General features: G+C 47.6%; 1 protein-coding gene across 3 annotated transcripts in view; it reads right to left on the bottom strand.

The window, feature by feature from the left end:
* The window catches only part of FGD5 (FYVE, RhoGEF and PH domain containing 5), a 123,580-nt gene that overhangs the window by 65,636 nt on the left and 45,478 nt on the right, over window positions 1-12,466 (bottom strand). For all 3 annotated transcript variants that reach the window (XM_086697347.1, XM_086697346.1, XM_025922136.2), the window contains exon 3: window positions 4,928-5,060. In XM_086697347.1, the coding sequence (XP_086553473.1) occupies window positions 4,928-5,060 (133 nt within the window). The remainder of the gene's footprint in view (window positions 1-4,927; window positions 5,061-12,466) is intronic.

The raw sequence follows: 12,466 nt of genomic DNA, 5'->3' as shown, positions 1-12,466 counted from the left end.
TCAAAAAGGGGAAGCAGCCCAAACACCCACTGATGGATGAACTGACAAGCTGTGATATGTACATACAAGCGGAATATTATTCGGCCTTAAAAAAGGAAGGAGAAGGGGGAGGAAAAAAGAAAAACAAAAAAAAAAGAGGTTAGAGTGGGAGAGAGCCAAAGCATAAGAGACTGTTAAAAACTGAGAACAAACTGAGGGTTGATGGGGGGTGGGAGGGAGGAGAGGGTGGGTGATGGGTATTGAGGAGGGCACCTTTTGGGATGAGCACTGGGTGTTGTATGGAAACCAATTTGACAATAAATTTCATATATTAAAAAAATAATAATAAAAAAATAAAATAAAAAAAATAAAAAAATTAAAAAAAAGGAAGGAGACTGGAACACAGGCTACAACATGGATGTACCTTGAGGACATGGTGCTCAGTGAAATTAGTCACAAAAGGACAAATACTGTATGATCCCACTTACATGAGGTCCCCGGAATAGTCAAAATCAGAGAAGCAGAGAGCAGCATGGTAGGTGCCAGGGGTTGAGGAAGGGGCTGGGGAGTTAGCATTTAATGGGGACAAAGTTCCAGTTTGGGGAGATGAAGAGTTCTGTGGATTGATGGTGGGGATGGTTGTACAATAGTGTGAACGTACTTAATGCCACCAGACTGTACATGTAAAATGGTTAAGATGGTGAATTTTATGTTATGCGTATTTTAACACAATTTTTTTAATTGGAAAAAAAAAGCTTTCTCTGGCCTCACTGCCTCAATTTCCCCCCTCACCCCGCCCTTGGCACCCAGCTCCCACCTGCCAGGTTTGTTGTGTTTCTTTGATGGCACAGCGCTTTCACTGCCTAAACCCACCGCAGGGGCCTTCTGATTGTTCATCTCCTTCTCTAGGGGAGCTTCTATTCTAGAAGCCAGGCAGGGAGGCACCCAGTCTGTCTTGTGGCTGCTGTATCTTCAGCCGTTGGAAGGATGCCTGGCACATAGCAGGTGCTCAGTACTCAGTAAATACATTTCTGCTGAAGAGGAGGGACGGGGAGAAATGGAGTGAGGATACAGAGACAAGAGATGGAGACGGGAGGTAGTTCATGCTTGCGATGAGATGAGGATGTTTTCTGGGAAGGAGAGCAGGCTGCAGCCTGAGGAAGCTGCTGCAGGATTAGGAGGGCTTCCTGGGGACTAGAAGGAGTGAGAACAGACCATGGAGCCAAGGTGCGGGGCTGCACAATGGGTTGACAAGACTCTGGCACGGAGAAAGCACATGGCAGAATTTAACCCAGGTGGGGACTGGCCCAGTGGAAATAACCAGAGTTCGAGGAGATGATCAGATAGAGGTGACAGGTGAGAGGCCTGGGGGCACGAGGCCAGCAAGGAGGCCCAGGCCAGGCCACATGGACCGTGGGCACAGCCATGGAGGGTGTCACAGCAGGGCAGGCCTGTTCCAGAGGACAGGGCAAACTTCTGCCTGGGCTCGGGGGTGGACCTGTCAGGGAAACACAGGGACGACAGGACTCAGCGAGGGAGGAGGAGGTGGAGGGAGGAGGTGGCTCAGAGAGGCCACCAACTCCTGGGCTCATCTCTGGGGAGCTGGTATTTCGCTTGAAAAGTCTGGGTTAGTCTGAAAATCAGGCTTGCTGTCAGGGAGGAGTGATATGCCAGGTTGCCTTTGTCTCCTTTCACATTAGATCTATTTTTATGTCCTTCTTGCTTTCCCTTTTCTGCCCCCTCTTCCCTTCAACCCATACCCCTTGAATGTCCGTGAGTGGGAGAGAGGGCAAAGTCAGACAGGTGGGTGGACGGCTGGGCTCGGCCTCCTGTCCTGCTCCAGAAGGCTCTCCACTCCTGATGTGGCCACCTCAAAGCATCTGGAAGAGTGGAGAGCTCACCCCCTTTTGTTTATTTTTACATAACCCATATCAAACTCTAGGAAGGGTGGGGCTCACCCCAAACATACCTCCTGTGGCCCCAGGGAAGCAATTCCCGGGGCATGGGTGGGGTTCACTCACACCTTCCCTAGGTCTGCTCCTCTGAGGTGGCTGGAGATGGCAAATCTGGCTCTTTTTCCCCCCTTGATGTGATGGAGGCCTTTGCCTTTTGGGGAAGTAGAACTTTCAGTGGAAGACAAAAAGATGACAGCAAATGCTGCCTCTCTCCACCCCTCCCTCCCCCCACCAAAACCAGGAAAGATTGCACCCTCTAGAAATGTCCCTTCACATCCACTGAGGGCTGCCGGGAGGGTGAGCACTGCAACAGCCTCCTAGGGGTCACTATGGCTGCAGGTACAAAGATTGAAAATGCCCCTCTGTGACCTACCAATCTCTTTCTGGGATCTATGCTAGAGAAAAGCACGTACACAAGGAGGTGTGTGAACAAGTGCACTGCAAAGCTGTTAGTAGAGCATAAAAATTAGAAACACTATAAACGTCCCTCAGCAGCGGGATGGCCAAATAAAGGATAGCATACCCATAAATGGGAATACCATGCAGCAGTAAAATAAATAAATAAATAAATAAATAAATAAATAAATAAATAAATAAATAAATAAAATGCTGTAGCAATGTGTGAAAATCTTATAAGATAGGTGTGTGTGAATGCAACCAAGTTAGGCCAGGTTTCTTACAGTTTGACATGACTCAACCTATCAGAACAACTCCACAAACAATACCATCCACTTTCCACTCATAACAAACAACGTATGTAAGGGAATACAAGCGAGAGATTCTGGAAAGACACACACCAAAGTGTGCACCACAGCTGGAGGAGGAGATGCAGGTAGTCCCAGAGGAACATTTAACAGAGAATTGGGGGACTGTGGGGGGAACCATCACTAGGTGGGGGGCCCCCTGAGGTACAGAAAGTTGCACAGGGGGTGCCCTACTGCTTTGTCAGCCCTTCAACTCTTCCTGGCCTGGTACCCAGACCCAAATCCCAGTGTCAGAGTGGGGACCAAATCCCAAAGAGCAACCATTTTTCTGCTTCCAGGTTCCACAACCCCTGATCCGGATGCTCAGAAAAGCGCAGAAAAGCCATAATCATCTCTAAATAGCACTACTGGGGCACCTGGCTGGCTTAGTCATTAGGCATCTGACTTTGGCTCAGGTCATGATCTCACTGTTCATGAGTTCCAGTCAAGTCCTGCTTCAGGTGAGCCCTGCTTCTCTCTTTCTCTTTCTCTCTGCACCCCCTTGCTCCCCACCCCTCCTGGGATTCTCTCTCTCTGCCCTTCACTCACTCTCTCGCATAAATAGATAGATAGATATCTAGATATTTAGATAGATAGATAGATAGATAGATAGATAGATAGATAGATAGGTAGGTAGGTAGATAGCTCCACTAACTTAAAGCTCCTCCCTTGCCCTCAAGGAGCCAACAGTTCCTTCTGGGGAGAAGGGAAGAAGTGGAGAGGTAAGAGAAGGCTTTCAGGGCTGTAGGGGAAACAAACAAACAAACACTGGGCTTGTAACTTTTAAATCCAACCCCTTCAATCGCTGGCAGAGTAGCCTTGGGCAAGTTACTTAATCTTTGTGTCCTCTGTTACACAGGGGGGGGTGATGGCACTGACAGTGAATTTGTAGAAAGGAGTGAAAGAAGCCTGGAGTGCAGCAGACAGTGCACTCTACCCAGAGAGGGGGAGGAAGGGTCAGAAGCCAAAGCAGGAAGGACTGAGGAAGAGCCAGGTGGGAAAACCCCCTTCAACACTCCCACAGCCCTGGGAAGGTAACTTGATGAAAACCCTGCGCAGAGAGATAAATGAGGTGTTAGAAGAAATCAACGAGATGAAAACAAAATGAAGTCATGACCATTTATACACAAGGCTTGGTAAGTGCCAGGCACTCTGGGGGGCACTTCCATGGGAGCAGTCTTTAGTCGACGTGATACACCTACCCTGGCTGTGGGAGGAGAGGTTGACAAAGACAGGGACACAGGCACGGGGCAAGGTGTCTGAAGGCGGCTTGTGAGGCAGGAGGTGATGCTCCTCAGCCTCCCCAGCTACGCCTCTGCAGACAAGCGGGGCCCGGGGCATGCAGTGGGGGAAATGTCAAGCTGGCCTCAACCTTCCTCGCCTGTCTCCCTGCAGCTGGGTGGGTGTCTCTCTTGGTCTGAATTCCCAGCCCCCAGCACCGTGTGGTACTTCCTGGATGGCATGGAATAACAGCCGTGTGACCCTGGACAAGTTCTTCACGTCTCTGTTTCTGCAAATAAAAAACAAGGGAAGCAAACCCTAGCTCCCAGACGTGCTGTGTGGAAGGACTGACATCATGCCAGCGAATGGAAGTGAAGCACAGGACCCGAGCACCCTGTGGCGAGCACATATAATTACCACCAGCCACCAATGCCCAATGCCCACTAAGAGGTCTGGACCTCCACTCTGACTTGGTTCTTGTCCCAGGCAGGGCCTCAACTCACCGTCTGTGTCCAGACAAGCAAGAGCCCTTCTCTCAGCCCCATCCCCTCAAAGCACCACTGCAGAGTACGGGAAACCAGCTTTCAGTCCAAAACTGTCTTCAGTTAAGGAAACTCACACACTTCCCTTAACTCATCCTCAAGATTCCCACTTCACAGCGAGGAAACTGAGGCCCAGAGGTCTGAGGTCATTAGAATCCAGGTCTGTCTTGATTCCAATCATGCAGCTCTATTTCACTTCATTCACAAGGGCTCTTGGAACCCCAAAATTCCTCAGACCCAAGAAGCCCGTAGGAGCTGTCACCCTGGCATCACCAATGCAGAACCCCATGTCTGCCACGTGTCTTAAAGCTGCAGCCCCAGCTGCGCAGTGACTCTTCCTCTGTATCCAACTTGGGGCCAGCGACTTGCAAACAGCTCCCTTCTCACCAAGAGGGGGTGCAGTGTATGCTTCACCGTACTTTCTCAGCCTTCACACCTCTGATCCCCCACAACCCATCTGCCCCTCATCCAGGGCAGGGCGCCCTACCTTGTGGGTGAGGCTGGGGTCTCTTGGAGCACTGTCCTCCTCCTCTGAGCTTCCCTGCTCTTCATCCGATGAGAGGTCCTCTTTGGGGGCCGCTGCCGAGATGGGACAGACCTTATAGGGCTCTGTGTAGGCGCTGGGGTCAGAGCACAGGAGAGAGAGGGTTAGAGTTCCCTGTCCAGCACAGGCAAAGTGAACACACCCGAGGCCCTATTAATGCCACAAACCATTAACAAGTGCTCTGGGTGCAAAGCTCCATTTCTGCCCTCCATGGGGACCCAGAACTGAATAAGACACAGGCACAAACCTCTCTACCTGCTCCCACTCCAGCCATCCTGGCCTCCTTGGAGTTCCCTGAATATGCCACACTCTTTTGCTACCTAAGTGCCTCTACACATGATGTCTAAGATAGACTTGTCTCTCTGTTAGATACAAGGCAGGCTGTGATGCTGAAGGAGGGTACAAATAATTACTATGATGTCAAGAGATGTTAATCTGATTGGACTGGCAGTCTGGACAGGCATGGTCAGGCAGCAGGGGCCATTCCCAAGGTGGTCATGTCCTCTGGGCCTGAATAAGTGATGGAGTACAGTTTGGGATGTGTATTGTGGACTCTGGTCCCTGTGTTGCCATCAGCTAGATCATGAACAGCACACAAGTCAGTTTCCACCTAGGGAGATAATGATTCCTATTTCATTTTCTTGGCTGATGCTATGAGGATCAATGCTTAGAAAACTTACACCGGTGAGATTAACAATCTCATATATACGTAACTATGACTATTACATAAGCATTGCCATTGATTAAATACATTTATTCAATAAATGTTTTTGATTGCCTGCTTTATGCCAGGCACAGAGCTAGGCAGTGAGTAAAACAGTGGTAAATAAAGCAGATATGGTCTCTGTCTCAAAAAAGGAACAATGAATATACGATCATAAATTGTAAGTGAAGGGAGAAGAAGGAGGTGCTTTCATAGGGAGTAACAAGGGGGAACTGTTTAGATATGTCAGGGAGGGCTGCTCTGAGTCTGTAAGAGAAAAAGGAGCTCTGTGAGAGCACAGGGAAGTTTCCAGGAGAAGCAGCATGTGTAAAGGCACTGAGGCAGCAAAGAGCTTGGCCTGTCACAAACCAACCTGGAGTAGAAGAACCCTCCTTTCTCTGACTTTGAAACTATCTCCACAGAGGAGGCTCTAACCCCATTACAACCACCTCCTTGCTCTGCTCCCTGCTCTGGGCCTCCCTCTCCACCCAGCAGAGTGATTGCTGTACAACATTGGGCCATGTCCATCTCCTACTTGAAAACTTACAATGGCTCTTTCCTGCCACTGGCAATGAGGTCCCAGAAAACTTCTCAAGAATTTTCTCCTCATACTCAAAATCCAGGTATTTGGTCTTGTTAAATTCTTATCAAATCTTTATTTCCGCTCTCTGGGAATGCCACAATGAGGTGCTAGAATGATCAATGGATGGATGGATGAATGAATTGGGAGAAAAGAGGAAGCATCCACTTGCTGGAGTGGCTGGGCCAAGGCTAGCCCATGCTTCATGTGGTCAGGGACACTGTTCCTACCTCTCGTCCAGGCAGGGAGAAGCATGGCCAGGGTAGGGGACACCAGGACAAGAGAAACTGAGCCTTAGGCTACGGTACAACTAGGGGCCATCTTTGGAGCTCTTTCTCCACTACTGCAGGAACCAGAACCAGGGATACCTGGAGCCTAAGCAACAAGGGGCTCTGTCAAGAGCAAGATAGGCATCCCTTGGTCCACACTGGAGCCATGAAGCCAGATAGATCAGAGACAAGGTGGCCTGTTCCTGCCTGGGCTTTTGCTGACATAATGTGTGTGTGCCACCATCTGTAGCTATGTCCTTGTGTACAGATGCACAAACTAAGTCCTGACTGGGGCTGAGTCATAACTTATTCTACTGTCCCACTGGCTACCCTTATGGTCAGACCTCTTTCTTCTTTTTTCAGAATTGACTTTGTTGTCCTCTTCTTTCAAACTAATGGAGCAAACAATGGATTTTGCAACAAGTCCTAGTCCGCCAAGGTGTAAAAAGGCACGTGAGCACCTCCCTTCCTAAGACCACCCTACACCTTCTTCACTGCCCCTTCCCACACCACCAGAGGCCACTGGGAGTCAGAGGAACACCACACTTGCTTTAGAGACCACAGAACCTCCTTCAGGAAAGTGACTGCATGGGCCAGTCTCCTAGAGCCCTGGCTCCCTTTCCCTGACCCCAGAGCCTCCTGTGTCAATTTGCACCCTCAGACAAGGAATGGAGCCTTGCACCCCTATAAGAGGATAGCCACATTAGGCCCCAGCAGGAGCCCATTATGCTCTGTGGAGGATAACCAGCAGTGATGAGGGATGGAGCAGTTACCCAGTTAAACGTGTCCCTGAACCGTACTTCCTCATGCACTGTGAAGGAAGAAAGGATTCTCAGCCATGCCTCCCACGGATGAAGGGTGCCATCATGGTCCCAGGCAGCAAGCTGGAAATCTCAGCATCTCCTCACATAGCCAGCCACTATTTGAACACGACACCTCTCCTGGAATTTACCTTTAGTCTTCCCCTACTCCACATAGCTCTGTGGACCAAGCATCTCCTGCCTGGACGCCAGTGACCACTGCTTTCCTACCCTCTCCCATTCCACCCTGGCTGGCTTCAATCTTCCCTACCCAGCAGCCAGAGGGGCCTCCTCAAAACCCAATCTGATCATGTTACCCTCTTGCTCGAATTGTTCAGGCTGTCGGGCAAGGCTCTGCTCAATTTGGGATGTAAAAAAAGTGGGTGTCCTTGGGGCTTAATGCTGCCATGAAGTCTTCCCAACATTGGATACTACCTCAGGCCAAGCAGAGGGCTGGATTCCACAGGACAGAGCCATGAGTGACGCTGGGGAGACAGCCATGCAAGTCAAACCCCCAGAGAGAGGGAGAGACTGACTCAAGGTCACATGGCAAATCTAGGCCAATACACATTGCCTCTAAGGATGCCTGTCCCTACGCTTGATCCCATTTTAGAGATGTGACAACAGAGGCCTAGTTGGGTTTCCATAGTGCACTGATGTACGGAGCTGGGCCTCAGATTATCAGGGTGAAAGGGGGCTTTGTTTTTGTTGTCTGTGCTATTCTTTTATTTTCTGTTTGAGAGGTGGTAGCATGCAGAGATTAGAACTCATACTCTTGAGTCAGACTGCCTGTGTTCAAATTCCATCTTGGCCCCGTAGTGGCTGTTGTATAACTTCACCAAGCCTCAGGGTTGCCTAATTCACTGAGCTGCCTGGAGGATTCAATGAGTTACATAATGTAAAACAATTAGAACCATGCCCAACACATAATAACTTACTAAACGGGAGCTCTCTCCATTACCAGCTCAGCTCTAGCTGCATACAGTTATTCTATGATTTACCTACTGTTGTCTTTAAGTCAACTCATTTTTAACATTTGCTAACACTCTGACCTCATCTCAAGTGATAACACCCATGAAATGACAGTGTGCATTCCTCTAATCTTTTCTTTTCTTCTTCTTTTTTTAATGTTGATTTACTTTTGACAGAGAGAGAGAAAGAGAGACAGAGTGTAAGCGGGAGAGGGACAGAGAGAGAGACACAGAATCCGAAGCAGACTCCAGGCTCTGAGGTGTCAGCACAGAGCCTGATGCAGGGCTCGAACCCACGAACTGTGAGATCATGACCTGAGCTGAAGCTGAATGCTTAACTTAACTGACTGAGCCACCCATGCACCCCTCCTCTTTTTCCTAAAAAAAAAAAAAAAAAAAAAATTTTTTTTTTAAAGAGAGAGAGCACGCACATGGGTAGGAGCAGAGGGAGAGAAAATCCCAGCAGGCTCCAAGCCCAGGGCGGAGCCTGACACAGGGGGCTCCATCCCATGATCCCGGGATCATGACCTGAGCTGAAATGAACTGAAATCAAGAGTAGGACACTCAGCTGACTGAGCCACCTCTAACTTTAAAATAAACCATACAATTATTAATCTATAACAGTTTGATTAACATTATGTTGCTCACCATCAGAGACCCACAGGCCTCACATTGATAAACACAGTTACCTTTGACCCATCAACCATCCAACTGCAACCAACCTCAAGCTTTGGCTGGAAATGTGGCCCATGATCTTTTATTCTACTTCTTCTTCTGACTTCTGTTTTCAAGAAAGATCTAGAACAGAAGTCAGGAGACAAAGGTTTGGGTTCTATAATGGTATTTCTGGCTTGTTTATTTCGCTGCCTCATTTAGGGATTGTGAGCGCAATGAATGGAGATGAACTGCCATTAAAAATATACTTTCACAACAAAAAAGAACAAGTATAATCCAATGCCTTTGCAGATTTAATGAAAGTTGTAGTGACAGACCTGATCTTGGACAGAAGTCATTCATTTAATAAGCAAATAAAAATATTCTAAGACCACAAGTGTCAACACAGCTGCCCCTACAGACCCTTCATATTTGCTACCAGGCTGATCTTCAAATACAGGGAAGAAAACAGCTCTGAGAAATGTTTTGACAACTTACACTCAAATGCTCCACCAGGCTCTAGCAGAACTTGTGTCCTGTGTGAGTAACCACTTCTTTCCTTGGGGAAACAGATTGGGAACCCTGATACATCTCATTCATTTCCCCGGTCTGTCAACATAAACTTCTGAGATGGGTCCTTTGCATAGAAGGGAACACTGCAAGGCTCTGTATTTTTAGTTGCATGGTTCCTGTCTGTTTGGTTTTTCAGTCATTCAAAAAAAATCTATTAAGAATCCTCTGTGTTTCAGACTCTGAACTGTAGGTACTGGTAGGATAGTGGTGAACAGACATTGCCTTTGTTCTATGGAAAATGTCCATTATAGCTGAGATGTTGTCTCCAGATAGCTTATTTGACCATAACAATATATTACATATGAGAAAGCCTTCTAACCCACCACCCACTCATCTATATACTTTTTCATCTACTCACCCATTCACCTATCCATCCCTCCACCCACCCATCCGTCTATCCAACTACCTACCCACTTTAGCCATCCATCCATGTGTCCATTTGTCCACCCGCCCATCTGGTCATCCTTCTATCCAGCTATCCAATCATCCCTTACTCACTTACTCAACATACAGGGATTAGCATGTACTTCAAGGAGCTAATAACACAGGGAAGACTCAAAGATGACTAAAGTACTATCTCTGGCCTATATCTAGTTAAGAGGGTGCGCTCAGAAGTCAGGCTGCTTGGTTTAAATCCCAGCTCTATCACTTCAAACAAGCTACTTAACCTTTCCATGCCTCAGCTTTTTGCGTGTTTGTTTTTAAATCTGTAAATCAAGGGAGATGACACATGCCCGGAAAAATCAGCAAAAGGGCCAGGCAGTCAGGACTGTAAGTTTAGAGACCAAGTGGCCTGGAACTTTGGCATCAGATAAGAGGAGAGTCACTGTGTGACTTTAGGCAAGTCACCCAATCTCTCTGTTTCCCATCTGTGATGTGGGGATGAGTATGTAGGTTCATGTGGGATGAAATGAGAACATAATGGAGAAAGTGGTCACTGCCTGGCACGCAGTAGGTCCTTTCTGGCCAGCCTGCAAAAGGGCCAAGTTCTAAACCCCCAGACTAGTCTCCACAGAGCTGTGTCCTCCCTCTGAGTCGACTTGTGTTTTAAAGGGAACATAAATTAAAGCTGCCCAGAGCTCATTACCTTAAATGACCCTCCAAATGAGCACAGTCCTTTCCAGCAGCCTAGAGTCGTAAAAGGACATGTGCATCCACGTGGGGGGACGAACAGTTTGTAACCCAGCCCAGGGCTGCCCATTAAATCCCATTCTATGTGACAGTCGCCGGGAACCATAACCCTAAGCACAGCCAAAATGGCCTAATAACTCATAAAAAAGGAACGCTGGCCTCACTGGGAATCGGTCAGTGGGCACTCTGGCCCCAAACTCCATCTTTGTTGGTGCAATGATATGTGTGAAGGAGGCCAGACTGCAGACGTAACAGCCTTTGGCTCCTGTGACATAGGCTGGGACCTTTCTGAAGTTCGCCAGCTCAGCCAGGAGGGGCAGGGGGCTTCAGGGTTGCTCTCTGGGAGCTGGAAAGTTGGAGACGGAGGAGACAGGATGACTACCCTAATTAGCGGAGCAGCTGGAATAGCTTGGAAGTGGAGGGAGAGGAGGGCTGGCTGCACAACCAGGGATTTCCAAACCCTCAGACATTCAATCCTGCCCCCTGCCTACTCTCTACACCCTCTCACCCCCAGGCACCTTCACAGTTCATTCAAACAATCCCTCTAGACCTTCCCCAGGTGCTACTTTCTGCTCTGAGACTTCCTTGTCACTCAGAGCTGACCCCTCCCATGTCCCCCTTCCTCAAAGGAACACTGAGACTTCCACAGACACAGGCATCATCTGCACTATAACTAGGAAACTTCGACTGAATATGGTGGAAATGGCTTAAGATGGGGGTCAGAGCCCCAGGGGTCCTGGATTCACCACTAACCCAATGCATGATCTGGGCTACACGACTGTCAAGGTGGGCCTCAGTTTTCACACCTGTAAAATGGAGGTGGAGAACAAAACACCCAGGCATGTGAAGTGTGCTGAGACCAGACCGTGTGCACCCCACAGCCTGAAAGCAGCTGCCTGCCTGTCTCCTCACCCCTGGAGTGAATCTCTGCTTTGTTCCCTCTTGGAGGGAATGCATCTTACACCCAGGGTCAGCCAAGGGATAGCGCTTGTAATGGTTCCCAGAAACATGATTGAAGGAGAGGCTTTTTAAAAAATTCAATTTCCATTTTTCACTAAGTAAAAACAGAAGTACATCCTTGCTCTCTGTCCTATGACATCCCCACCCCTCTTCTTGAAACACAGCATCAATGGTTTTATAGGAATTTGTTTTCTTGTTGTAATAACTTTATTGAGATATAATTCACATATCATAAAATTTACCCTTTTAAGTAAGTGTATAATTCAGTGCTTTTTAGTGTATCCACAGAGTCTTGCAACCATCATCACTACTTAATTTTAGAACATTTTCATCAACCTCAAAAGAAACCTTGTACCACTAGGACTGCCCCCTAATTCTAGGCAACCACTAAATTTACTTTTTGTTTCTATGGATTTATCTTTTTCTGGACATTTCATATAAATGGAATCCTACAATATTTATCCTTTTGTTTATGGCTCCTTTAGTACAATGTTTTCAAGGTTCATCCGTGCTTTAGCATGTATCAGTATTTCATTCCTTTTTATGGCCAAGTAATATTCCACTGTAAGTCTATACTATGTTCTGTTTATCCCCTCACCTGTGGATACACATTTAGATTGCTTCTACTTTTGGGCTATTATGAATAGTGCCTCTGTGAACACTCTGGTAAAAGTTTTTTGTATGGAAGTATGTTTTCATTTCTCTTGAAAAAAGAAAAAATATATATATATATTTATATGAGTAGAACGGCTAGGTCATATGGTAACTCTGTGTTTAAGATTTTGAGGGACCGCTGGACTATTTTTGGTCGCACCATTTCACATTTCCACTGCAATGATGA

The sequence above is a fragment of the Puma concolor genome, chromosome A2, assembly GCF_028749965.1.
Source record: "Puma concolor isolate L17-30 chromosome A2, mPumCon1.1.hap2, whole genome shotgun sequence".
NCBI lineage: Eukaryota > Metazoa > Chordata > Mammalia > Carnivora > Felidae > Puma > Puma concolor.
The sequence above is the reverse complement of the archived record's forward strand: the minus strand, read 5'-3'. Positions and strand labels throughout refer to the sequence as shown.